Genomic DNA, 26,507 nt, shown 5'->3' on the forward strand with positions numbered 1-26,507 from the left:
GGCGAGAGAGGGGGTGCCCCCCTTCGCGCAGTACCAGAAGAGACGACAGCAGCAGGAGCAGCAGCGGGAATGGCGCATGCGCACAAAGCAGCCTCACAACGGCAGCGCAGAGAAGGAAGCGAACTCACACTGGGGTGAGTGGGCGCTTGGGAGAGGGCCGCCGGTCCTCTCGTCTGCCCCCCCTTTCGCCCAAGTCATGCCAGGCGCCACTATAGCACAATACGATTCTGAAGGGCTGCTACGACCTCAGATACACTCGTAATACCGCATCGATCGATGTGCACGTAGCGCAACTCTGGCAGCAGCTGTAGCCCAGCCAAGGACCCGGTGAGGTTTCGGCACGATGAGAGGCGTAAAGTGCGCAACGAAGGAAAAGGCGCAAGCAGCGGCGGCGCAGATGAGGCCACTACTGATCCTGGCGTGACGGCGCCGGGTGATCTTGATTGACACTGCGGCAGTGAGGTCAGCTCAGCCACACTCTCGGCTGTTATTCCATGGCAATTACAGAGGGAAAGCTCCAGCAAGAACGGCAGCACACTCAACTCCACGAGGCTGCAAATATTCACACAGCCGTCCAGCACGAGTCTCCGGAAGCCACTGGCGCGCAGGGGAGAGCAGACAAGGAAAGCGTCCACCTGGCGGAGCCCGGTTGTGAGCAGCGGAGGCCCTTCTGCCACACGCCGCACGGCTGCGACGTCCTCCGTCGCCGAGCCGCCCTCCTGCGGCAGGTCTGAGCGCAAAAGAGGAGGAGCCCTCTGTGGCCCGTCGCCACCGCGGCTAGAGAGAGCCGACGAGAGAAAGCGCTCCCCACTCTCATTGGCCTCCACCCCACTCCTCCTGCCATCCCCAGCATTGCGAGCTCCAATCCAACCACGCACGTCCGTGCCTGTAATGCGGCCACTATGCGCGTTGCAACCGCTGCCGTCCACTTCTGCCAAGCTTGGGATGAGCTGCAAAACACGCATATCATGCACACCTTTGCAGGCGAGGAGACGCAGCTGCGCAAGGCTGGTACTGCGGTGCAGGCCGAGAAGCCCTTGGCTGGTAACATTGCTCGAAGATATGTCGAGCTTCGTCAAGTGCGGGCATAGCCCCAGCGCACCGACGGAAAAGATGCCGCGGCAGAACTGAAGCGAGAGAAGCCGCAGAGGCGGACCGCGACGACCTTGACCAGCCTTCTCATCCAGGCGCAGCGCGCTGAGGGAGTCGATCACCTCCGGCACATTTCGCGCAAGTTCCAGCCTTGCGCCTGCTGCTCTCTTGTCAGCAACCGCCAAGCCAGTGCACACGAACTTCACGAGCTCCGAGTCCGTTACAGCCGTTCTGCTCAAGTCGAGGCACATCAGCGACGGGAGCAGGCCCAGACGGTAAATGCGGCGCACGCGCGTGTGGGAAAGCAACAGCGTGTGCAGAGAAGAGGTGTAAAGCTCATCATCGCTATCCGGGAAGACATCGGTGACGTCGGGGCGGCGATTGCTGTCCTTCTCTGCGGCGCGGCTGTCATCACTGCGAGGGAGGGGACGGATGAAGCTGCGGCACCGACTTTGTCCCGTCACTCGCCTTGCCTCAGTACTGATAGGCCCGCCTTCTTGCTCCTCCGCATCGTCGCTGTCGTACAGTCCCGATCCCTGAGCGTTGAGCACCTCCAGCGTGGCGATCGCCATGATGTCACGCACATGATGCACTCCGGGACAGTTCTTCAGTGTCAGGTGAGTCAGCGAGGGGCAGAAGCGCAGCGCCGCGACCCCGACTGTGGTGACAGGTGTGTGGCTTACGTCAAGCCAACGCAAGTGTCGCAGATGGACGAGAGGGCTCAGGTCGGCAATTAGCGAACATGCAGAGCAGTTCAGCACTTGCAGCGCATGCGAGCCGCCGCTGCCTGGCGCCCTAGATGAGTTCCCCAGCACGTCCAGCACCTCCTGCCGCACCGCTGTGTCGCTAAGGTCAAGCACGCGCACGGAGGACAAGAGTGACACGGCCTCGACGTGCGCGATGGAGCCGCATGCGCGGAGGCAAAGGCGGCGAAACCGGTGCTGTGATGCCGTGGCGCCACTCCGGTACAGTTCTGCTGCGAACGCGTCGAGGTCGGCATCTCGGACACGCGTATGGGAGAGGGAGACGTTCTGAAGAGACGGCAGCCGTGCGAGCAGCAGTAGACTGCCGGCATCTCGAACGGCACTCGCGCTGCATCCGTCCAGGTCCACCGTGTGAAGGAACGCACTGTGCTCGAGACCGCTGAGCCACGGTCGGGGAGCAACCTCACCGGCACCGCGCCACTCACCCACCTCCATGGAGCAGCCACGGAGAGAAAGGTGCAGCAGTGAAGGCAGCTGGCCAACATCCCCGAGAGCGCACCTGAACTTGGTGTCTGTAAAGACGAGCGTAGTCAAACGCTCCCAAAGAAGAGGGAGTGGCGCCGCGAGCAGCCCAGGCAAGTCAACCGCAGTTATCCCCTTTTCTACTGCGCGAGCCTCCTCGACTCCTGCTGCGGTGCTCTCCGATGTAAGGGGAGATGACGATGCCACGGGCAGAGAGCCGCCACGAGCTTGGTGTGGCACTGCATCCTGTCCTCCCTCTAGGGGGCTTCGCATCACCCCTGCATCTTCCTCAGCTGCATCCGCGGCGCTTTCGGTAGCGTCGCCCACCTCCATCATCCCATCCTCGCGCTGAGCTCCGCTGCTGTCGCTGCTGCGGCTTCGGCTTTGGCCTGACTCGTGCAGACGCGCCCCCATGGCCACCGCAGAAACACGCAGCTCCTGCTGCCCGATCCAACAGCTCTGTCCACGAACCTCCCCATCGCGGCCCCGCTGCACCAGCGGATTTCGATGTATCGCAGCAGCGGAAGTGAGGGCCCTGTAAGGATTGCGCAAGTGACGGCATGCAAGTGCGTGCAGGACGCGCAGCTGCCGCGCACGGTCGGGCCTCGCTGAGTCAGGTGGCTGTTCCGATACCGGCGCGCCAGTTCCGGTGGCAAGCAGTATTCCTCTGCTCGAGCGTAGATGGGTCATCAGAGTCCACAGGGTGGCATCTGTTAGCCCTGTTCCGGAGAGGTAGAGCTCCTCCAGTTGCACAAGACAGCGAACCAGCTCTGCGGCGGCTGCATCCACTTGCGGGCAGTAGCTCATATCAATCACACGCAGCGTCGCGCTCCGGCACAGGCCGCGCACGCCAGTGTCAGCGAGACTTGCGTTGAGGCTGACATCAGCGAGACGGAGCGAGGGCAACTCGCCAAGGAAACCAACGTCGTGCAGGGTCTCGGACGATATGAGGTGCACCTCCGTGATGTATCGCAAAACCAGCGTGCAGAGGTGAAGCCGTGCAGAAGCACTGCCTGCCATGCTGGCCATGCTCTGCATTTGTGGTTGGCGTCTCTCTAGCAGAGGCTCTCGTGAGCGCCCCTCCACTGGCGCACTCCCCGGGTTGCGGAGCTGAGCATTGAGCGTGTTCGATAGAGGCGACACCGACGGAGGCGGAAATTCCCTGGCCGACTGCCCCGCTGAGTCCACAGGCGCGGCCACCGATGCCCAACCCTCTCCGTTTCCTTTGTCAGCCCCCTCGAGGTGGATGTCCAGCAGCTGCAGATGCGCACAACACGGGCAGCGGAGAAACCCATCCCACCAGGGCGCCGCGCTGTCACACGCCGCGGATGACGATGACGACGGCGGAATCGGCGGCGCTTTACACTCGTAAAGATGGACAGCGGTCAGGAAAGAGGGACAGCAGCGGCGTGGCTGCTGCCCACCTTGAGCGGGCGGCGGGGATGGCACATCCAGATCTGCAGCGCCCTCCTTTGACAACTCAGCGGTAGTCATTGTCGGCCCCCGCGCTCGAGTCGAGCACGTGGCACTAGCCCTGCACCCTTCCGCCATGCGTAAGGGAAGGAATGCGGGGTGGTCACCATATGCGTAGAGGGGCGTCGGCGGTGGAGCGGCTACCGCTGCACACGACGGGCCATGCGAAACTTGCTGGGTGGCATCGCCTCTGGCGTCGCGGCAGACACCGTCGTGCGTGGCGTGGAAGCACGTTGGGGGAGAGGTGCCCATGCTAACCTGCCCCAGTACCAGAGGGCGGCTGAGCCACCAGTGCGAGTGCATCCAACTGCCGCCGTTCCGATAGCTTGTGATGTCCTTTTCGCAAGCTTTGCTGCACGTCGAGGAGGTTGCCTGCCTGCGCCGGCAATCCTCCTCCCGCTCCACTCCAGCCTCCCAATGGAGCACCCGCCGCCATGGTGACCGCGCACGCTCCTGCGCCGCAAGATCAGCACTTGGGAAAGCCGTAGCCGAAGAGGGGTCGGCGATGTAGTGGCCGGCATGGGGCACAGTCGATCGAACCAAGAAGGAAACGAGGCGGCCCACCAGGACACCGCCCAGGCGCCCAGCCCTCATGGCCGCCGAGCGGACGCTGGTGCCTGTGTAGGGGTAGTCCGCTAACGGAAGGAGGTCGCGCAGGGGACCTTCGCTGTCCAGATCAGGCTGCGCAGCCCCTGTGGTGATGACCGCAGCGGTGGTCGAGCTGCGGCGTTGCTTGAACCCGAAATAAGTGCGCGCGCGGCAGTGCCGCTGCGTGTGCTGCCAATGGCGAAGCGCCGCTGTGGCACGGTGGGCGCGGCCGAGCGACGCGACGGTGTTCCCTTTCTGTGTGCGTCGCGTTCGCAGCGGCCGTGGGTTTGCTCGACGCGGGATTGGAATGCCGTATCGAATCGTCCGTGATATCCCCTTCAAAGCTCATTGAATGCGCCTCGCTGCCTAACGGCTGCTCCCACGGCATGACTTGCTCCGCCAAGTCGGAGACCCACCAGTCCCCAAACGGCATCTGGCGTGCCCAATCCGTCCACACGGCCTGATACTCGCTCTCGGCGTCATCGTGGTCGAGCGCTCCAATAAGACGCGCCTCTGCGGCAATGCGGCAGCGTGGCTGAGCCGCGGCAAAGAGGGGATGCCGTGTATGGGGAGGAGTCGGGGGAGGAGGGGGAGGAGGGGGGAGGGGCACAGAGATATGCAGAGACGCAGGGGAGAAGACAGAGAGAGAGACAGTCACAGAGAGCGCCGACACCAGCTGGTCAATAAAAACAAACACAAAAAAGTGAACGGAGAGCAACAGCACATCGAGAGACACCACCATCACCATCGACCTGGCAGGGGCGGAGTAGTCAAGAGAGAATGGACAGGAATTCAGCCGCAACGACGCAGACGCACCACTACTGTGCCTCCGTCTTGGGGTGTAGCGCCATCTCTGCGGACGCGCGGGGACGCACAGCGCCGACCACCTAAGCGCATGCGCACGCCCCGGAGAGAGAGACACGGACCACCAATGGAGAAACGTTCATGGACACTTGAGAGGAGATAGCGTGTGGACGGGCGACGGGCAAGGGAGGGCGGAGACGGAGGCCACGTGCTCAAGGGAGAAGCGCAGGCGAAAACCTGCCGTGGCGGCTCGCACAAGTGCCGCCTGCCTGAGGAGGCGAACGTGCAGCAAGCAAAACGAGCGAAAACTGAAAAGCGCCGCGACGGACAGCAGCGACGACAGTGAAGCCTCGGCCTCCAGTCAGTGGCACGCGCGCATCGCCTACCAAAGCACAAAAAGAGGGCGGGGCCCTCACGCACAGTGATGTAAGTGAGCCTGGGACACTCGAGGAAGCCCGCCCTCCACCTCCACCCACGCTCCTACTTTACACCCCAAGACGGCGCACGATCATCAGCGAGCAAGCAAATAGAAGCAGTGGCCATAGTCTTCAAGGCGCTCTACTCCTCAAGCAAGGCGATGCGGCTATACCGCGGCTCCTAACAGTCCAGAAAAACGCCCGGTGCTCGACCCTGCTGGCGGTTGGAGCGCAGATCGCGTTCCGCACCACGACCTCCCTCCAAGGCATCGTTTCCGTCTGTGAGCAGCAGCCCTCGAGCTACGCCCGAGCGCGCATCTTCAGCCCCACCACTGGCGCAAAGCCCCTCCTTTCCGTTTTTCCGGACAGGATCTGCAACCTTCCCCAGAGGCGGTTCGCCTCCGACCGCCACCCGCTCGCTCGCCGCCTTGCGAGAAGTCCCCTTCACTCTGCGGGTCAGCGGTGGACGCAGACGTCGACGAGGAATGCGGCCGCGGCGCTCGCGTTCGCCGCATACTCGCAGCCGCAAAGAGGGAGACGTCTGTGTGTGGGGGGCGTGGAGCTTTTGTCCTCCTGCCGCAACGGCAGCGCGCACGAGCCGTTCACCGACGCCGGGCCGCTGGGTCGCGGCGTGGAATCATTCCCACGGGTCATTGGTGGCGAGGCGATTGGCACATCGGTGGTGGTAACACCTCTGAGGGCGCTGCTTGCCGCCACTGCGCTACTCTCTTCGCCAAGCAATGCCGCATAGGCGCCGATAGTGAGACGACGACTCCGGTGTGTCTAGTCGGGTGCTGGCACGGCAGAAGGCATCGGGATGCGATATCGCGTGAGTTCTTCTGAGTCGCCAGTCGGCAACAGCAGCAGTGTGAAGTCTAGCGGCGGCACAAACGCGGGTGGCGGCTTCGCCTCATGCAAGGCTTCCTCGCCACACCAAAGCCCGCTTGAGCCCCACTCGCTGTCCTCGTCTTCCGTTTCGCTTCTGTAGTCATGACGGACGCGCACATGGGCCTTCTCCCCGGCGTTGCCACGCGCTGGCATCCCGTGTTTCGGGTCTCTCATTGCGTCTGCGCTCAAGGCAAGCGTGGCATCCGTGCGCTTCGCATCCCCACCCGGGAGCTTCTGCGTAGGCGGAGGCATCTCCAGCATCAGCGCGGCCGCGGCTGTCAGCTTCGACGGCGCCCCACCGTTCTCTATCGCCTTGCCGTGCCGGTAATTCTTCAAAAGTGCGTTGACGCTCTGCTCAAGTTTGTCCAGCTCGTCGACGCCGATGCCTCCAAGAGTACTGCTCGTGGCGGCGGAACCCTTCACCTTGCTGGTCACAGCGGATGAGAGAGCAGGAGACGGCAGCCCTGCGCTGGTCACGGGGAGGCTGCTACCTTCAGCTACGTCTTGGCCCGACAGGTGCTCAGGCGCTAGCGATAGCTGCTTCTCGGGCATCTTGTCTTTATCCAAGGAGGAGATGCACATGGAGCTAGTGCTGCTACTGTGTCGCTGAGAGCCCCACGCGTCTGTGGACTTGTGCGCCAAGGATGCCTTGAAGGCCTGCCCCGACGCACCGGCCTCTGGTTGAAGCGCTTCGTTGTTTGGCACCTCCGCGTCACTGACGTTTCTGCTGGGCCGGCGGTACTTGTCCACGAGAGCACGTCGCTCGGCAAGGTGCGCGCTCGGCTTTGTCTCCGTCGTCGCCGATACCGCAGCCGGTCTCACGGTGGCATCGACTGCCAAAATGGTTTCTGGCACACCAGCAGCGGGGCGCGGCGACGGAGTCCTATTCTGTCGAATCCATTGCAGGAGGGACGTGTACGCGCCTGATGTCCGACTGGCGGTGCGATGGCCCACCAGCTCCTCGTCCGTCGAGTGTTGTGGCGACTGGAGAACGGGACTTGCCTTCCCAGAGGCTGTCTCGGTGATGCGGAAAGAGCTCCAGCAATCTCTGCCTCTGCCGTCGGCGGAGAAGGCCGGCTCTACGCGCGTCTCTGCTGCTGCCCTTTCGCCGATGCTTGGCGCGTCTTCGTCAGTGCCGGGCTCCGTCGGCGGGCTCGCAACGGTGCTCAGGTGAAGCGTGCTGAGACCCTCAGGCGTCACGGTGCGATCCGCACACGCAGACGAGTGCATGGACTCGACCCTCGATGAGAAGACCAGAGCCGAACCCTGCGTCACCTTCCAGGGAGAGGAGCACGGGGTGGAAATGTCAGTGGTGCGACGGCCGCTTATCTGTCCCGGGCCGTAGGAGTCCAGCGGCACGGCCGCTCCTTCGTCCGGCATGCTAGCCCAAGCCTCCGTCGAAGTAGGCTGTCGAGAGACGTGGCCAGCGCTTCTCACGGACTCCTGCAACTGAAGCCGCTGCCCACGACGCTCGAGTGCGGCACGGAATCGCTTCCGCGTCTCAGCGGCGCTTCCCAACAGGAAAGGCGCGGCACTCTCCTTTTCGGCGCCTGCAGGCCCGCCCACGGCCTCGCGGCGCGCTGGACGATGAGTGAATGCGCAACCCGGTGGCCGCCGGCTCGTCGAATCGGTGCCCTCAGCGGCCTCTGACGCAAGACCGGGAGAGGTCGCGGGCTGAGATGAGGACGGGCGCGGGGACTTGACAACGATCGCACCTATCGGAGAGTCGTGCAGTGGCGGCCACGACTGCATCACCCGGCCCACCGGTATCCGCTCTCCCACCGCTGCGTCATGGGCTGCGTCCAGTGTAAGGCAGCAACTGGAGGAGGAGCTATGGAATGAGGGGTGAGCCGACACGCTGGTGGCCGAGCAAGGCAACGATGCGTCGCTTCTCACCTCTGCGACCGCAGCGCCGCCAGTGGCAGTCTGACTGTGCGTGGCAGATGGCGTCTTTGGTTGTGTCGCTCCCGGCTCCTTTGAGCTTCGCTGGCAGCCGACAGACGCCAGCGTCGCCTCTAGCGCCTGCGCTACAAGGGTGCCGTGCATGACCTCGCTGAGGGGAGAGGAGTGACTTGGATTAGGCAGAGTGGTAGCACTTTTGGCATCCTCCATCGAGATTGGCCCAAGCGGCCTGACCGGCTCTTTTGCGTGTGGCCGTGGCCCGACGGCGAGGCCGAAAGCGGTGGCAGTGGCCGCTCGTGAGGATGGCTCCTCCCCTTCTTTGGCGGCTGCGCTTGCCGCACCTTTCGTTACGAGGCCGCTGTACGTCGCACAACTCTCTATATCCGGAGAGGCGGAGGCGCTGATCGGCTCAGCGGTCTTCCCTTTTAAGCTCTTCGCCTCTTGGCGTTGGCGCCACCGTTTCAGGTACGACTGCGGCGCCTCCTCGAAGTCCCTCGTGCTGGCAAGATGAAAAGAACTGTGTGCCGTGCGCTCGAGATGCTTTCCTGGACGATCGCCACACTTCTTGCCTGTGGAGCCTTTGCGTCCTTCCAAGGAAACCGGAGCTGCTGGCTGTGACTCCATATCAGGGGCATCTGCGTTGGTAAGACGTGCAAGAGGGACCCCCATACGAGACTGATGATGATGCCCGTACTCATTCTGATGCGGCAGAGTGCTGCAACTCGGGGGCGGAGGAGCTCCTAGTGATCGGTGGGCTGGAGCAACTGTCGTGGGGGCATCAGCATCTTCGTCAGTGAGGCTCACGACCCCGGCGGCGGCGGTCGCCGACTCCATTAATGCAGCAGCAACACGATCGCTGACACTGCGTACATCCTTCGCCGCTGATACCAAAAAAGACTGGGCCTTTTCCGGGCTTCGAGCCTTACAGCTGCGGGAAGACCGCGTGTAGATGAAGCGCACAGATGGCGCGGCTGCATTCGACGCCTTTGGATAGCCGGGTGTGATTGAAAGAGACGGCCTTGGCTGTCGCTCGCAGCTGCCCCGAAGCGCTGCGCTAGGACTAGAGGACGACTTCTCTGCCGAATGCGACGCATCGACGGCGGAGGCTACTGCAGCCGGGATGGTGTCTGCTGCGCGGCCCCGAGCGAAGGCTCTGCTAGAAGAGCGCCCGAAGGGAGTGTCAGCAGCGCTGACCCGACGCCCCGATTCGGCCGAACCCGCCGCGGACCCTGAGAGCTTCTCACCGCGCAGCTGAGATGCATCGAGCGGCAGCGTCAGATGATCCGCGCGCGGGTCTGCGGTTAAACTGCTCTTCTGTGATATGTTGCGCTGGCTAGTGCTGCTGCGACTGCTACACTTTTCTTCGTCAGCCTCTTTGCAGCAATGACGATTGGAATGGCGGTGACTTTTGACAGCCTGAGAGAGTGGCACCGGCAAGCCCTTGCGCAAATCGTGAGCGTTCACGCTTGGGGGAGCCCTATCGCCGCTGCTAACGCGGGCGTCCGTCTGGCAGGACTCTCGAGCCACAGATGTCTTCGCCAACGCGACTCTCGCTCGCGCCAGAAGGGCCTGGACACGTCCGCCTTTATCGGCGGACGGGGTCCCAGTCGCGTTGGCCGACGGTGCTGCTCCTGCTCCAGCTGTCTTGGATGGGGCAGGGCTCAAAGGAACAAGCACTCTATCCGTCGAGGACGCTGATGGCCCCCCAGAGGTACCTACTAAAGTATATGACGTCTGTTCTGCCGCCCCCGCATCCACTTTCGGCAGTGTCGTATCTGCAGTCGATGCGCATGTCTGGCGCTGCGGCGCTGAGCCACTGTACATTATACGGTGTCGCGGTGGCCGTGACGGCAGTGGGTGCGAAGCGGGTGACAGTGCCGAGGTGCCGTAACTATGGCGCCGAGGCGCGGCGGTGGCGTGTTCAGTCCCACAAGCATCAGCGACTGGCATCGCAGCGTGAGCGCCCCCTACACCGCTCGAAGAGATGCCGTACCCGGTGGGCCGGACGAGGCTAGCAAACGAATAGAAAGAGGAGCAAAGAGAGGCGGAGAGCTGCGAAGCCGCTGGGGCGCCGATGGTGCAGCTATCACCAAAATATGCGGGTGCTTGCGGACTGGCAAGATGACGCCTGTGGTGTCTCTCACGGTCTCTCGCGCCCTTCATGGGTGCAGCTCCGCCCGTCTGCAATGGGTGCACCGCCGAAATACAGAGTGATGCGAGAGAGAGAGTGGGTGAAAAAAAAAGGGAAGGAAAACGACTGCCGAAAGACAGAACACAAAATGAAAGAGAGACGAAGACCCCAATGTCGACGCAAACGATTTACGTGCTCAGCTCAAAGACACACGAACACATCAGTCAGGCGCGCCCGGGGCCGCACGTGCATCGACCCTCGCGCCGCGACACGTCTGCCCCAGTATCACGAGAGAAGATAAAACGGCGAAGGGTGAGAGGGTCGGTGCGGGGGGGGGGGGCAGCAAAGACAACAACCCAACGAGGAGAGAAGAAAAAAGACGGTGGTGGACCAGGAACACACACACACGCGCGTGGCCGCGAACACGAAGCCTGACAGCAACTGTTCGGGTTCACCTATACAGGGCACACCAGTACCGACTCCCCAGACACCAGGTGCGCCCAACGAGCGAGGAAAGAGTGACGAGGGCAGCACGTGCACGCAAACAGAGACAAACACACACACAGACACACACGCATGCGCATATGGATGTATATACGCGTGTATGTGTGACTGTGTGTGTGTGTGTGTGACTGTATGGGGGAGAGAGGGAGAGAGGGGGAGTGAGAGGGGGCGCGCAGCTCCACACGTTACGCTGAAATTGTACAATGAGAACAAGCGAAGAGATGCGATCAATTTTTTTGGCAACAAACCCAACACGAGCAGAAAAAAGGAGAAGGGGACAGAGTGACAGGCAAACAAAGAGGGGGAGGGCCGGAGAGGAAAAGAAACGGCCCTCGCTTCGAGGCACTGCGGACGGTGTGACGACGCCCTCAGCTTACGCTGCAGACGACGCAAACGTGAAAGAGAGAGGGGATATGGAGGGAGGAGTGAGAGGCAGAGAGTGATGTGGATGAGGTAAGGCTCCAAGCTCAGCTCTTTCGACGCCCGCCACGCCCGCCCCCTAATGGATGTGGGTATAAAAAGCGCTGTGGATTATCACGCGGGCAAGTGGAAGAGAGAGAGAGAAAGAGAGTGGGAGGGGGGCTGTGTCTGTCCGCCTCTTTTTTTTCGGACTCACTTTGGCGGCGGTGCGTGATGCCTCGCGTAGCCCTTTCCCCCTCCTCAAGGGTCACAGTGTTATCACCTGCGGGAGGAGAGGAAAAACATGCGTTCAGCTGCCGAGAAAGAGAATGCCGATGTGAGCACCTGTACATAAGCACGGAAAAATGGGATGAAGTTGTGGGCGTGAAAACGAAGTCGCAGCAGCGGAGAGGAGACCGAGGCGTTGCAGAGGGAGAGGCCATCGTTGAGGGGAAAGGGGGCTGCTGGGGCGATGGGGGAGAGGGAGGGAGGCCCCATAGACGTCAGCGCGTAATACGCTCCATCACGGGCGGTGTCGCGCAGGGAGGCCAATAGGTACTCCACGACAGTGAAGCCTCCTGGTCACAAGATCGAGGCACGCGCCTCTTTTTTTTTGCCTCGTGTCGCATCCACATCGACGTCTCTGAAGCTCTTCTCTCGTACATCACATCAGCAACTTTGATCAGCTGTCACACTTCGAAAGAAAAAGAGCTGGCGAAGGCCTCCGCCACCGCCGCTACACGGGCATGCGCCGCCATCCGCCACCAGGCACACGCGCACCCCTCCACAAGACGCACTGCATTCGGCGGTGTCCCCCACGTTCGCAGGATAAAGAGACGAAATACGAGACGGCCGGAACACAAACGCCGAATGCCGCTGAAGAAGAAAAAAAAGAGGAAGAGAGAGGGGGAGAGAGAGGTGCAGGCGAAGGCGCCATGGAAAAAGGCACCGCCACCACCGCCCTCCTGCAGAGCATACAGGTGGCAGAGCGTAGAGGAAACGGCTCCGTCGCATAACGAGCGACACCGCCCAACCACTGCGATGCGATAGTACGCACACATGCGCATGGTCACTCGTTGCCACGCTCCCCCACAAGTAAAAAAAAATCAACCGTCCGCTTCCGAGGTGTGGAGTGTCCTTGTCATTCCTGCACGTTTCGCCGCTCGACGATAATGAGGCTGCAGTTGTCCAGACCAATGCCCTCATCGTTATCCTCTGGCGCCACACACTGCGCAAACACACCGGCAGCGGCCGTCAGCAGTATTGCATCCACTTGGGACAGTCGCGGAACCGCACCCTCGTCATCGTCCTCGTAGCTGCTGATAATCGAGTCTTCTGTGCCAGCCTTCGAGGCGAAGCTATCACGCTTGACGGGTGACGGGGCCTTCTGGTCGCTTGCAGATGATCTGTTGTTATGCAGGCTACGGCCTGCGCCTGGTGGTGAGCCCGGAGGTGAGCCCTGCGGTGAGTCCCCTATGGCGGCAACTGGACCTCGCAGGTGGTGCTGATAGAGCTCGGCACCACGCAGCACCGCATCCATCGCCGAACCAGACACGGCAAGGTCGTTGACGGTGTTCGTGAGCGCAACGTGCACCTGGTGCAGCGTGGCCGTGTCCCACACGCCATCGCAAGCAAGCACGATCCCCCATCGATCCGTGTCGTTTGGCACGGGCATGATGGTGACGTCTGGCACAGCAGAGACAGCCTGCTCCTTCGGTCCGCGGCCGCCGCACTGCTTGAAGTCGAAGTCGCCCAGAGCGCGCGGCACGGCAGACATGCCCTCAATGCGGTCGTTGACGACGGCGTAGCCAGCGGCGCGGATGCGGGTCTGCTCCTCCTCGTCCGAAACGCGGTGCTTCACGCTGATCACTTGCATACGGTCCTTTGTATAGAACGCCGCACCGCTGTCTCCGATGTTCGCACAGAGCACAAAGTTGGCGGTGATGCCCACGACGCAAGCGGTGCAGCCTACGCAGTTATAATCCCCGCGCACACCCTCCGGCGTCGAGCGTAGGTAGTCGTCGAGAGAAATCAGTGCATCCTCCATGATGCTGGCGAAGTACTGGCGGAGCATCTCCATCTCCGGGATCGACACCACCGCCGCTGGGGACGGGCAAACGGCAACGCTGCCCGCGGCCAGGCTTGGGCTAACGCTAAAGCAGCTCCCCCGCCGCAGGTCCTCTGCCGAAGCAACCGACCTTGACTTCAGCGCTCCGGTACGGGGAGATGCCACGCCTGCGGCAACGGAGATCATCTCCGGCAACGGCTCCTCCACGGCCTCCCACGCATCCAACGTTGCCCCCGACCTGCGGTTTCGATCTGAGAAATGTGAGTTGCTGACGTGACTGTGGGCAGTCAAGAAGCCGTCCGCCCGTGTGTGGGGCGAGTGCCAGAACTTGCTGCCCACAGCTGCACTGGCGCTCTCGGAGGCAAGAGGCGCCCCCCTCACGCTTGCACCTGCGATCCCCAGAGCGCCACCGGCGACATGTAGGCGCAGCGATTCGTGTGTGATGGGAACAAGAACGGAGAGAGACCCAGTGGCAGAAGCGCCACGCAGCTCACCAGCCAGCGTGGGCGGGGTGCCTGTGGACTTGGGAAGCAAAGCAGCTTCGTCACCGTGCGTATCTGAGAGCTTCACAGCAAAACAGTCGCCTGATGCCAACATGTTTGCAACGCCAGATGCCCTTTGGAAGGGGGAAGAGAGGTGAGAAAGCGGCATACGTGCGGACGCAGCATCGAGGGACGCTGGCGAGCTTGGAGCAGCACCCGTAGCCGCTGTGGCGGGGCTTGCAGGGGTATTCATGAACGCAGCTCCGTGAGCGACGTAGCTGAAGGTGCCGTCACGTGTCGGGACCGCCGTCACGGATGGAGGCAGCCATGGTGCTGACGCACCTGTAGCGGCGGCGGAGTCCGTCTCCGCCTTGAGAAAGAACAGGAGCGCGCGCGCACGCACGTCATCGGGGCGAGTTCCCTCGATCGCGCGCCGCAAATGTGCCTCGAAGTGGCGGGCCGCCAACTTCGCCACCGCATCGCCTCCGTGCCCGTCAAACATGCAGAATACTGCCATCGGTATCGTCTCCCTCGGAGTCGTCTCCACCTCCTCCTTTGCCGCCTCGAAGGCAGCGGCAGCTGCGTCCTCCTCGGTCGCGGCGGGCCTCCCCCCGTGTGCCCCGCGGTCGCTCGCGCGCAGTGTCGACTCGAAATGCGGTGGATTTTCGGAGGTGCGTGACGTGCTGCAATTGCAGTTGTCGTAGGCGGTTGACGACGAGTCGCGGTGGGCGCCATTTCCACCGTCCAAAGCCTCCTGCGCCTTCCTTGACGCGGCAGCCGCGACTGCCCGCAGCTCCTTCCGGTTCACCACTTCCTCGGTAATGGCCGGGATGTCGACCAGGAACACCGCCTCGGCATCTTCTTGCGTCGTACGCCACCCTTGCACACTAGCACCAAGCGCGCACAGCTTTGTGACCGGCTCCCCCACAGTGACTGTGTTGCCGAGAGAAAGTTCGAGCAGGTCACGACTGAGGAACTGCTGCATTGGCGAGCGCACCGGAAGTTGCGACGGGGAGCTGCCAAAAAAAGGGTTCGGGCGCAGCCGCGCCTGCGCGCTGCGGCTCGACGGCGATTCGGGGGAGAGACCGAAGATACCGACATCTGCCCCCATCAACAACTGCGCGTCACCCGTTGACAGCGCCGACGCGCTTGGAATCGGCTGCAGCTTACTCGCAGGCGCAGCCGACGCTTCGGACGCCACGAACCCCTCCGTGGCCGGCGGCGAGGCGACAAGCTGCGCTGCGAGGGGGAGCGATAAGCCAGAGAGCTCCCGGTCGAGGGGTGCGGCGGGTGGCATGGTGTGGGTGAAGTTTGCACAAGCGTGGGTCGCAGTGCTGCCCACTGGCGCTGGAGCGCGGCGCTCCAGAGTGGATGCCGTCAGATCCTTTAGCCGCACCTCGTACCCCACGCAGTGGATATCACGTGCGGGTTGCTTCAGATACGTGCCCCGGGTAAAAGCAATTTGGTCGACCAACGCGTCGTACACTTCGGTATGCTTCCACGTGAACTGCTGGCACCTCTCGCACCAAAAAATGCGGTCGAAGCTGTTCATGATATCCAGCAGGTTAAGAAATAGCGTACACTGGCCAGGGTTCTGCATGTGGTGACGGCGAACGTGCGACGGGCATACGGCAGAGAGACAGTGCAAGCACAGAAAGGCGGCTGGACGCCGATGGCAACGACTGCAGTGGTCGTAAAGGTCATTCGCATCGTATCGGCTACAATCTGGTCCTTTAAAATCTTTTGCAATGAAGGCTGCATCGCAGCGGCACGCACCATCGTTAGCTTCATCGTCGCCTGCGTCGTAGCCGCTCTTCGCCTTCGGTTCATCTTCTTTGTGCTCATGCCTCGCCGTGAAACTCACTTGGTCGTCTGGCAACATATGCGCGTGCCGCTCGTACCGGCCAACTTCGTCCTCCGGGTCCATTAGCATAACGCCCGCAGCGGCGTCGAAGACGAGCCGCGCCGCCACCTTTGCATCGCTCGAGCCCTGCGGGTACCCCTCCTCATCTGCCGGATCCACGTTGTACGCACTGGCCACAGTTCCGAAGGTAAAGTCCTCTGGTTCGAGGCGCGTCGTGCCGGAGGCTTGCGCCGGTGTGCGGCGGAACTGACTGCACGACAGCGACGAAGATGCTTTCGCGTCGGCGCTGCAGTGGGCATCCGGCAGCACCACAAGGCCACTCGGCCGCGCGCCAACGGTGTTGCCGCTGGCGCACATAGAGAAACTGTTTTTTGGAGTCAGCAGCGTCGGTATCATGAGGCTGCTGTTGGCAGCCCCCACGTACGGCGAGCCGGCGCGTACGGGTGTCGAGCTGAAGTCGACGGTAGGCGAGGCGTAGCGTGGCTGCGGGTCGCTGCAAGGCGTCGTGCTCGGCGTCGCCTTTCTCTTCTTGTCGAGAGCACCACAAGACAGGGAGCAGTGGCGGTGCCTTCCGTCACAGTCGCTCTTCAAGGTGCTGCTGCTGGCGTTCGTGTTGCTGTTCGGCGACGCAGGGAGGGTAAGCGGCATGGGCGACGCCGCGTCTGGCACGAGCTCGTACCGAGGCAGGAAGACGTGCTCGACCGATGCCCACATGCCCACCGTGCGGCGCTGTGCAGCATCTCCCTCTTCGTCTTCGGCCGCGGTGGCGGCCGCAACCGCGTCAGCTTTGGCCCGACTTCCGCGGCAGCGACGCAACTGCTTTGCCGTGGTCTCTCCAAGGAAGTCGTGCTCCTCGTTCGAAGCGCCATACTCATCGCTGCCTTTCTGCTCCCATAGTGTATCATCGTCGTCGTCATCGATGTCTGCCTTGCCGGACCTGTTTCCTGCATCATCGTTCACGGAAGCATCTGTCTGTGAAAAGAGCACTGTCGACTCCTTCTCTTTGCTGTCACTCTCTGCGTCTGTGCGCCGCCGCCGTCGCCGACCACCGCCGCCGCCGCCGCGGCGCCAGCCATGATGCGAGGCTGCCTCGCTCCCCCGGCGCTGCGTGCTGCGCTTGTGGTGATAACCCGTCATCGTGCCGTAGTGGAGGCTGGAGTAATTGCTGCGTCGCCGCAGCTTCCGAAGCTCTGCCGTCGTCGTACTCATCATGCTGTCGCCGCCGTAATGGCTGTTGACGGTGCGCTGAGGAAAGTCTCCGTCGGAGTCCTCGGCATCGTCGAGATTTGCCGTGACGGCAACGAGGCCACTGCCTGTGAGAGGGTTGGCGCCACTGTCCGCGACGCTTAGCCGCCGCCGCATTGTGTACGTACTCAAATCGTCAATAGAGCGACAGTCGATGGGCGTGTCGAGGTTGAACGCTGGCGCTGCCGCGGAGAGGTCCTCGCCTGACGGCGCGGGTGGGATCAGCACGGAGGTCATCGCAACCGATATTTTGGTTAGCGAGCTGGCACGACTGCTTGTGCGCTGATGCCGTGCGGGCAGCGGAGAGACACCGGAGGAAAAGACCGAAACGCCGCCGGCATTCATGCTCTGCTCAGTGGACCCCGTGGCCGACGAGTCGCCTGACGTCTCGGCTGGCAGAAGTGTGACGGTTTGAGTGGAGCAGAGCGGAATAGGCGGCCCATCTCGGCTGCTGCACATGTCAGATGAAGCAGTGAGAGCAGAGAATGTCGCCGCCGCCGCGGTTTGAAGGGGCAAAGAAGGAAAGTGCGCGCGGAAAGTCGACTGCCGCGCCACTGTGGACCCTGGGGACGGAGGCATCAGTTCCGGCGTGACAGAACTCGGCGTCTCGCCGCCATGGCGCCCACACGCGGCCGACATCAGTGCAACGTCATCGACCGTGCGACTGCGCTGATGAAATCCCATCGACGAGGGAGGGAAGACGCCGCTGCTTTCCAAGGCTCCCGCGCATGAGGTGCGCGGAGTGACAGCCATCGTACCCTCCGGCGCTAACATTTTGTCGCGATGCCGTCGGCGTGAGTTCGCGGCGCGGCTCACCTGAGCATTACTGACGGAGGCGGTGCTATCAGGGCCAACAACAGGTGCTAGTGAGGAGTGCTTTGAGGCAGGGAAGCGTGTCGCACATGTGTCTCGCTGCGAGGTGTGCGTTCGCTCATACTGCCTCCACGCACTTGTCATGCTGCTGGAGGGCAGCGTGCGCTGCTCGCGAGTACCGGCCGGTAAGGTGCCAGTAGAAGACGCCGCGTCACTGCAGGACGGCTGCTCGAATTTGATGTTCGACAGTCGCAATTCAGTCGGCGACGACCGCTGCGGCACCTCCGGAGGAGCACGTCGCGACGCCACTCGAATCCCAGTGGACTGCGGGGCTGTTTCTGCGCTCTCTGAGTGCGCTCGCATGCAGGACCGAGGAGGCTGTGGAGGGCAGGCGGCGGTAGCCACAGTCGTTTGCGGCTCGCCGGCGAGCATGCTCGACTTTGTCTGCGACGAATCCTGTCCCCCATGCACCGTTTCAGAGCGGTCTGCAGAAGTCGCTGCTCCAGCACTGACACCTTCCCGTGAGGCCGCCAAGCTACAGCGTGTGCTGCGCAAAAGCGGCGGGCTCGTCATCTTACGCTCTTTCGACGCCGACCCGATGGGGTTGCAGACGTGCCAGAACACCTCCTTCTCCGTGCAGGCCAGCAGATTCTCCTCATCATTCCTCGCATGAATCCTGTTGCCCCCGTCCGCGTCGGTGAGGCTGGCGGAGGTGGTGTCGGCGCTGCAGCTCCCGTTACGAGGCCTGCTTGCCTCCACAACCATCCCGCTCTCCCTGGCACCTGAGCCCCAGCCACCTTCGCTCGCTGCCTCCCAGCCGTGGGCGAAGAAGCGAAACTGCGGTTTCTCCGTCGCTGCTGCTGACGGCACAGACTGCGCGCCTCTCCTCGGGTGAGAGTGCGGCGTAGGAGGGTTAGCGGCGAGCAGTGGCGATGCCGGCCTTGGAGCCACGGTAGGCGCGAGCTTGGCGAGCGGCACAGGTGGAAGGAGCCGGGTCGCTAGCGGCTCACCGGCACCCTTAGTGCTTTTCTTTTGGCTGCTGTCCGCACACACCAGAGCCGTGGGCTCCGCCGGCGCCGCTCGATCACTTGTCGGTGGCTGTGACGACGTGCTAGGGAGGATGCAACTAGGAGATGGGCTCCGTGCCTGCATTGCAGACGGCGTCGCGCCGAGGTCGCCTCCCGCCGGCGAAGCAGCCGCTGTGCTGTGCGGTGTGAGCGGCGCAGTAGCAGTTGCGGGCAAGGAAGATGCCGTGGTCACACTGGTCTCTGACGGGGCAGGGGTGATGGAGCTCGTAAGAACTACGCGAGGAGGGATGCTTGCGAGAGCAGCACCGCCTATACCCGCGATGGGCTTCCGCACTGCGGCGGCGGTCCGCTGCCGATCCTTGAAGCTCACCTTGGAGGAGCTGGTGGAGGGAGACAAGACAGGCGACAGTGTGGGCGGCTCCTCCGGCATTGCTCGCCGGTCGAACGGCATTGGGGCAGCCCAGGCGCTATCGGTGCCAATGGATTTCGCGAGTCTCAGGATGTGCGGTGTCGTGCCAACGGCGCTTTTGTCTGCTGCGGTATCGGCAGATGCGGAGCTGGCCGTCGTGTGCCACTCCGGTGGCCAAGCCGAGCGCAGTGGAGGTGCTGCTCCTGCCTTGCGGGTGGGGCCCGGCGAGGGCGCATTCGGCTGACTCTGCGGCTGCGATGCAGATGCAGGGCCAGCAGAGGGCTCGTGTGGTGAGCCTATCTGCGTGATTGCGGAGCAGGGAGCCGATGGGCCGACGCCCAAAACGAGCGGGTCAGGTACCTTCGGGCCCTCCTCCGCTGTCACCGCCGCCTTGTGTGCCTCGGAGCGGGTGACCGTGGTTGGCGCCTGATTCGGTGCGTGCATTGCACCAGCGCCATCAACTCCGTGAGGAGACTCAGGACCCGTAGCGGCACACCTGGTGAGAGGCACGGATGCTGCTGCCGTGGATTTCGTCAGCAGCGGCTGCTGGAGGGGACGATCGCGAAAGGGAGAGAGATCGACCGTCAGGGGCGAAGACAACGGCGCGGTGCTCATGGGGGAGTGCACCGGGAGGCTGTGCATACCTCTAACCTCGAAGCTCGCGCCGCCGGCAGCGGCAGCGCCTTGACGCTGCTTGTTCTTGAAACTGAGTCGCCGTTTACGTCCAGCAAGAGACACTGGCTCGGCTTGAGCGGTGTCGCTTGTGTTTTCTACCGAGGGAGAGGGCGTCGCAGACGACGCTGTGGCGTCTGTGTGAAGCGGGGAGAACAAGGTGAGCCGACTTCCTGGTTCATGGTCTCCTGTCACTCCAGGCGACGAAGCTGCAGAGGTGCCGGCAGTGGCACTGCCGGCATCCGAATTCTTGGCCTCCGTGTTCGAGCTCATTAGGCGACCCCCCCCGCGCACTCAATATGTGTGGTCAGGTGAAGAGGCAGAAGGGCCTGATGCCGAAAGAAACGCACACGTATGCGCGAAAGCGAGACAAGACGGGGGGAAGAAGAAGGCACGCTTTGGAAGAGGGTGCCGAGGACGCGCGTTCGCCCGCTGGGGCCTGGTGGCGGCAGCAGAGGGGGGCGCGAATGGAGGAGAAAAAGCAGCAACAACACAAAGAGAAAAGTCAAACAAATGAGGAAGACGAGGGCGGACAACTGAAGACGGCGGGAGCCTCGACAACGAACGGAGAGAGAGGGGGGAAGTGAGGGTGAGAGACACAAAAAGAAATCGAAAGGTCCACTGGAAAGGGAGCAAACATTCAATTAATGGCGAAATAAGGCGGATGGGAGAGGAGATGACGCACCGCCTCTGCTTCCCTCTCACTGCTCCACACTGACGCAGAAAAAAAGGGAGACGGAAGGCGGACCCGCCCTCGCAGTGTCTAGTTATGCAATGAGCCGCAACGCCCTTACCCCTGTTAAAAGGAACTCGCACAGAATGGCAACGCGCTCCTGCGCATGCGCTGGGGACGGGTGCTCGCGGCACTGACCAGAAGGACGCAGAGAAAACTCCTCTGCCCACCCTTTTCTCTCTCCGCAACACACACACAAGTTGACACAACTGCTAAAGCCACCAGAGCGCACTCGCCTCGCTTTATTTTGTTTGTTGAGGAAGGGGAAGGGGGAGGGCGGTAGTGAGCGAACGCCTTTGGCGAGTGTGCGCCTGTGCGTGTGATGCTTAAAGAAGGTGCCTTCGCTTCCAGTGCGGATATAACTGCGCGTAGTGCGTATGGCGGCAGCACGCACGCACGAACGCTCTCTTGCTCTTTCTGCTACGGCCTCTCAGGTGGCGAAGGTTCTCTGTATAGAGAGAGATGACGACGACGACGAGAGAGAGTGATGGGCGGTGAGCGGGGGCAGCAGCGACAAGACTACCGGCAGCCCACAGCAGAAAATGGGTGGCTCACAGCCACCACGACCACAACAAAAGGGGGAGGAAAGCGTAGCGATTGGCAGAAATCCCGCGAGCGGCAAAGCGAAAAAGGCGAAAGAGGGGGGTGGATAAGCAGCGAGACACCAAACAACAACGACCAGTGACGGTGAAAGGGAGCGGAAAGAGACGGCGAAGAAAAGAAGAAAAAATGACTGCGCCAGCCAAAATACTGAAATAAAAAAATGAGGAGTGTGGAAAAGGGCGTCGGTGTGGCACGTTTCCTCGCCCGTCTCCCTGTTCAGCGGACACTGTGGTGGAAAGGACACAAGACGCGCTCACCGAAAGAGGCAAAGCCGATCATACAATAAAAGAGACAGGGGAGAGAGGGAGGGGGGGCAGCACGTTGGTAGCGAAGCGTCGAGCATCAAAGGATGGACGGCAACAAACGCAAGCGGATGTGAAACGCTGCACTCTCGTTGCTCACCTGCTTTTGGGGGAGGGGGGAAAGCGAAGGCTATCAGCGCTGTCGTGACGCAGCAGAGCTGTAGGACAGCAAGGCAAGCGCTTCACTAATAGGCGCTCGAAAGCGCGCACCTACACGAGCGCAGGAAGGGGGGAGGGGAGGGGAGGGGGCGAATGCACAGAGCCCGACTAAGTGCTGCGACACTCGACGTCACCAACTCGGGCACTCTGCACTTTTCTGTTTATTCGCACTGCAAAATACAGAAAACGTTGCGAGAGTCGAATAGCACCAAAGAAAAAAGAAGAAGAGGGTTAAGAGAGACCCACAGAGCTGCACACGTCACACCGGTTGTGCAGCCGCAGCCCGAAGCAGCTCGTCTCGGCTCAGGACGCGTAACTCAGCCTTTTTGAATCGATTGCTCCCAACGCCAGTGACTCCCTGTGTGGGTGTCTGCTCAACGCACCGCAGTCAGGAGTGCCGCCTCGAAAAGGACGACGAGTTTCGTTGTAGCTGTTATTTTTTTCCCTTTCTTCTGATGGTCTTTTGTAGAGAGGAAAGAGCCTTCCGTACGGAACCCGCGCACACGCAAAAAAGAAAAAGGGGGTGGGACACACTCAAGAGCACGGGAGCCTTTCAGCATACGATATTCAGAAGAAAAAGAGGGAGGGAGGAAGTGCGTCAAGCGTGACCCGTGCGACAAGTTTATCTGCCGCTGTCCCGCACTGAGGTCCTTTCGTTGCAGGAGGGTGTTGTGTGAGGAAGAAGGCAGCGCGGCAGGTGTTCGTCGGGCATGTTCAGTGCGAGAGAGAGAGAGAGAAAGAAGAGATGAGTGAAGTGGCTCAGGTACATTATGTGAAAGCAGCAGCGCAAACGCCCGGTCGCTATCGTCGGAGATCGCTGTGAGTGCATGCAGCCACCGTGTTGGGCTCGCGTGTGGCGAAAGGGCCTTTCCGCTCAAGGAGGGTCCCTCAGGTGGGGCGCCAGGGACAGAAGGACGCGCCCACAGCCATTGCGCTCCGCAGTGCACCCTCCGCCTGGCTACGAAGGGAGCTCGAGCGTGTACCTCTCTCCGTTGAAGGCGAGCGTTGACGACGCACGCGGTATGAGACTCCAGCTTATGAGTGTTTTTTCCACTTGATCCGCTGGATCTTTATATATATATATATTGGCACTGAGGTCTGTGGGGAATAAAGAGGTGCGTGTACATTCTGCACTCGCCTCGACAGCACATGTGATGCTGCTGAAGACACACGAAAGAGGAGCTGAAGGACAGAGCGAGCCTTGCCTCCCCCCCTCTCACACACACACACACACTCACACAGACAAAAATAAAAAAGCAGAACGAAAAAAAGAGGGATGAAGAGAGAGAGAAGAGGAGAGGAAAGCACAGCCAACCAAGAAAAATTGTGTAGCGCGAATGGACGGAAACAAAACGGTGGGTAAAATGGGATATGGAGCGCCACCACCACCACCACCGGGCCGACGCAAGACGAAAAGAGAAAAAGAAAAGCCGATAACCATTAGTGAAGAGCCCACGCACAGTCCTCTGAAGAAGAGGCAGAAACGGTCCCCCTTACTCCCCTTCTGACGACGTCACCGCTTCCCTCTTCATGGCCGATATTGCGCATGCTCGACTATGCTCGCCAGCCATGACAGCCTGCAAAAAGAAAAAAATTAAGCAAGCCAGCGAGCCTATATACACGAAAAATTAAAACGGCCCAAAATGGAATACAAAGAAAGAAAATGAGGCCGAGCACCTGCACAACTCTGTCACCAACAAATGTGTCATGCCCCACGCAGTCACTCAGAGGCACACCGGCACGCGAGGAAAAGCCCACGTTGAAAGGTCCTCAATCAACGTGAAGTGAGAAGCGCAGTACAGCGAGTGAGAGCGACACGCAACTGAGACGGGGAGAGGGCGCATTTTAAACCCACAAATGCGCTGAAATACTTCCCTGTACCCCCATAGCCCATCCCCAACCCCTTTTTTCTCTCACCGCCGCCCCTCCACCTGCCACTTCCGCTCCCGCACACGATCGCGGCAAAAAGAGAGCCTTGGTCTCCTGCGTTATTCGGTAGCTCGCCCGTTGTGCTTTTCCCTCGCTGAGCGCGTCTTATCCGACTCCGCCGGTGTTGCCTTCCGCGCAAAGGCGCGCATCGATCCGCTCACCTCTTTTTTTTGTTAAGCGTGTGTGCGTGTGTGTACGGCTCGCGCTACATCTGTTACACTCCCAGCATCATTTTGCTTTCACCCACCCATCCATCCGCCCCCCCCTCTTCTCTTCTTCCCACCTTCATAACACGAGCAGCACGACAGGGGAGGGGCACATCCGGCGTCTACAAAAATTCTTTCTGCGAGCGAAAAGGAAAAGCGAAAGAAAAAAGAAAAGCTATATGGGCGCTCGTGAAGTGAGATTGTGGATACACCCAGGGCCAATCAGTGACAGAAACTACGGACAAGCCAAAGAAAGCCTCTTCGAGATCGCTCCTCTCTCTCTGTGCGAGTCCATCCGTGTTTTCTTGAGTCGGGGTGAAGAAGAAGCAAACAAAAAGGGTTCACACACGCGCGCCTGAAAAAGGACCTGAGCGAAGATGTCGCCCACTCGACTACAGAGGGAGCCTCTTCCCTCTGCCCAGCACGCAAAGCAAAAAAAAAAACGTCGCACAGCGATGCGGACCGTGAGTCCTCCCACCTGCCCACAGGCACTCACACAAGCACATGTCTTTTAGAGCTAGAGAGTAAGAGAATAATAGCGAGGCGATTTCAACGCACGCGCACGCGCAGATCACATTTTTTCTTTTCATGTCCGCCTTTTCTCCCTCTCTCTGCGTGTGCGTCTGTGTGTGCCTCTGTGTCCCCATCCGTCGTGCGCTGGCGGTGTGCTGCAGCGATAAGAGAAATATATATATATATATAGTATTCGTTGTGCACAAAGCTCGACAACGACGAAGCAGCAGCAGAAAGAAGCGCAGCACCAATACACGCGGGCATCTTCAAACGTGCACGTCCCCCTTCCCCCAATAAAAATCAACGAAAAGGGCTACCACGTCTCTTCGGTCGAGTACCATCGAGACCCGGCCTGCAGTAGGACCAGCGTGGCTGTCGTGGTCGCTGCGGCTTGTGCTCATGAGGACGTGGGAGGCGGCGGGGCCTCCTGCGCCGGATGTGCGGGTGTCAGAGGAGGGATTAGGTGGAGGCTCTTGTTGCCTGGTGAGGTACTGAAACCACTCGCACTCCTAGTCACAGCCCAAAGGGTTGCTGTGCCGTTGCGTCGCTCAGAGACGCTACTCCGAGGCGCAAGCCCCTGCTGAAAAGTACAGCCTTTGGCGTCATCATCAGGGGTGGTGCCCGTAGGGGCCGGGTGGCTGCCGATGGGGAAGCCGCGCTGGACCTGATGTGGCAGCAGAAATAGATGCTGCAGTCGCCGCTGTTGTTGCAGTGGGGGAGGGGGAGGTAGTGAGGCGACGGCAATGGCACCGCGTTCTCCTCGACCCATGCAGAAGGAAGGAGACCTTGACCAAGCTCTGCAGCATCGGTTCCGGGAAAGAGCCAGCCGTGACGCAGGTGGTGGTGCTGCGCCCGCTGCCCTTGTTCGGCTTGAAGCCGCACGCCTTTTCCATTCATGCGCTTCGTGAGGGCTGCGATCTGTGCTGCCTATCCAGCGACACAAGCGCCAACGAATCCCCAATACGGTCACCCTCCCAACTTCAAGAGAGGTCTCACTTTCCACGGTTCAGCGGGGACAGGCTGCTGCTGGAGGCTGTCTTGTTTCCAGTGGCAGCCAAAAAGCTGCAGAAGAGCTAGCTATCGGGGTTGTCCGCGTGGCCCTGCGCTGGCAGATCACCACCTGTTTCTCGTGCGGTCGATGCAGAAGGACGAGTCGGCCAGTCGCCAGCTGCTCCTGTCAGCGCCTGCAAATCCATGCGCACCTCACTGTCGGGTGCTGGCGCTCCTCCGGATGCGGGCAGGGCCGCCTGCGCCTCTGAGAGGCAGTAAGACGCAGGATCGATACTCGAAGCTACCGACGCGGGGGCGACCTTGATGTTAAGAGCCTTCAGTGTGTGTCGTGGCAGCGCGATGATGGCGGCACCATGCGGTACCTGTGCAGCCAGTTTAGGGGGCAGGCTAGCCACTTCCACCAGCACGAGTGAAGGCATGGCCTTGTTCTTGCGCTGCTTCTGCTGGCCGTTGGCATTGTCACCATTCTCAGAGCTCCTGGTGTGCGAGCAAGCCTCACTGTGATCGTCGCTGACTTCATCCGATGTCCGTTGCGTTGCTCCGGTCTGCTCACTGTCGCCGCCGCTGGTCGGCAGCTGCGACGACGACGGGTTCACCTTGTCGTCGTCCCACTCTCCACAGTCGCGGCAGCCCCCCATGGCGCTGCGAGAGCCGCTGGCCTCTGCAGCGTCCTCATCTTCCTGCACGTCAAACAGAGAGCTGCGGCTAAGCTTTCCAACCGCGGAGAGAGGCAACACCTTCAGTACGAGCGCGGCGGTGTCTCCGCCACTCCTCTGCCTAGGTGCCGCCGCCGCTGCCACAGCAGTGCTCTTTGCAGAGTATTGGTGAAAACACTTGAGGTCTGTCTTGTGCATGATGATGTCCTTCGCCCTCTCGCTGGCCATTTTGAGGTTGAACACCTCTGTCCAGTCAGGCGCCACTCCAGGATTTGATCCCGGCACCGTGTTGCTCGAGGTCGTCGTCGATGCCGTCGCGAAAGGGCCCTTTTCTGCCTCATCGCTATCACAGCTGCCGTACTGATGCACAAGCGCCCCTAGCGACCCCGTA

The 26,507-nt window shown here is 61.3% G+C and overlaps 4 protein-coding genes across 4 annotated transcripts; all 4 read right to left on the reverse strand.

The window, feature by feature from the left end:
- Positions 1–209: 209 nt before the first annotated feature.
- LSCM1_01429 (uncharacterized protein) lies at positions 210–4,385 on the reverse strand (the record flags this gene model as incomplete). The annotated part of the gene is made up of 1 exon (XM_067319042.1): positions 210–4,385. One exon carries the CDS (start codon positions 4,383–4,385, stop codon positions 210–212), a length of 4,176 nt encoding a protein of 1,391 aa, XP_067176321.1.
- A 1,997-nt stretch (positions 4,386–6,382) lies between these two features.
- On the reverse strand, positions 6,383–10,213 carry LSCM1_01432 (uncharacterized protein; the record flags this gene model as incomplete). The annotated part of the gene is made up of 1 exon (XM_067319043.1): positions 6,383–10,213. The coding sequence occupies one exon, from the start codon at positions 10,211–10,213 to the stop codon at positions 6,383–6,385; it is 3,831 nt and encodes a 1,276-aa protein (XP_067176322.1).
- A 2,351-nt stretch (positions 10,214–12,564) lies between these two features.
- On the reverse strand, positions 12,565–20,277 carry LSCM1_01433 (uncharacterized protein; the record flags this gene model as incomplete). Its single annotated transcript, XM_067319044.1, has 1 exon — positions 12,565–20,277. One exon carries the CDS (start codon positions 20,275–20,277, stop codon positions 12,565–12,567), a length of 7,713 nt encoding a protein of 2,570 aa, XP_067176323.1.
- A 5,245-nt stretch (positions 20,278–25,522) lies between these two features.
- Positions 25,523–26,344, reverse strand: LSCM1_01434 (uncharacterized protein; the record flags this gene model as incomplete). Its single annotated transcript, XM_067319045.1, has 1 exon — positions 25,523–26,344. The coding sequence occupies one exon, from the start codon at positions 26,342–26,344 to the stop codon at positions 25,523–25,525; it is 822 nt and encodes a 273-aa protein (XP_067176324.1).
- Between the last annotated feature and the right edge of the window lie 163 nt (positions 26,345–26,507).

The sequence above is a fragment of the Leishmania martiniquensis genome, chromosome 31, assembly GCF_017916325.1.
Source record: "Leishmania martiniquensis isolate LSCM1 chromosome 31, whole genome shotgun sequence".
Taxonomy (NCBI): domain Eukaryota; phylum Euglenozoa; class Kinetoplastea; order Trypanosomatida; family Trypanosomatidae; genus Leishmania; species Leishmania martiniquensis.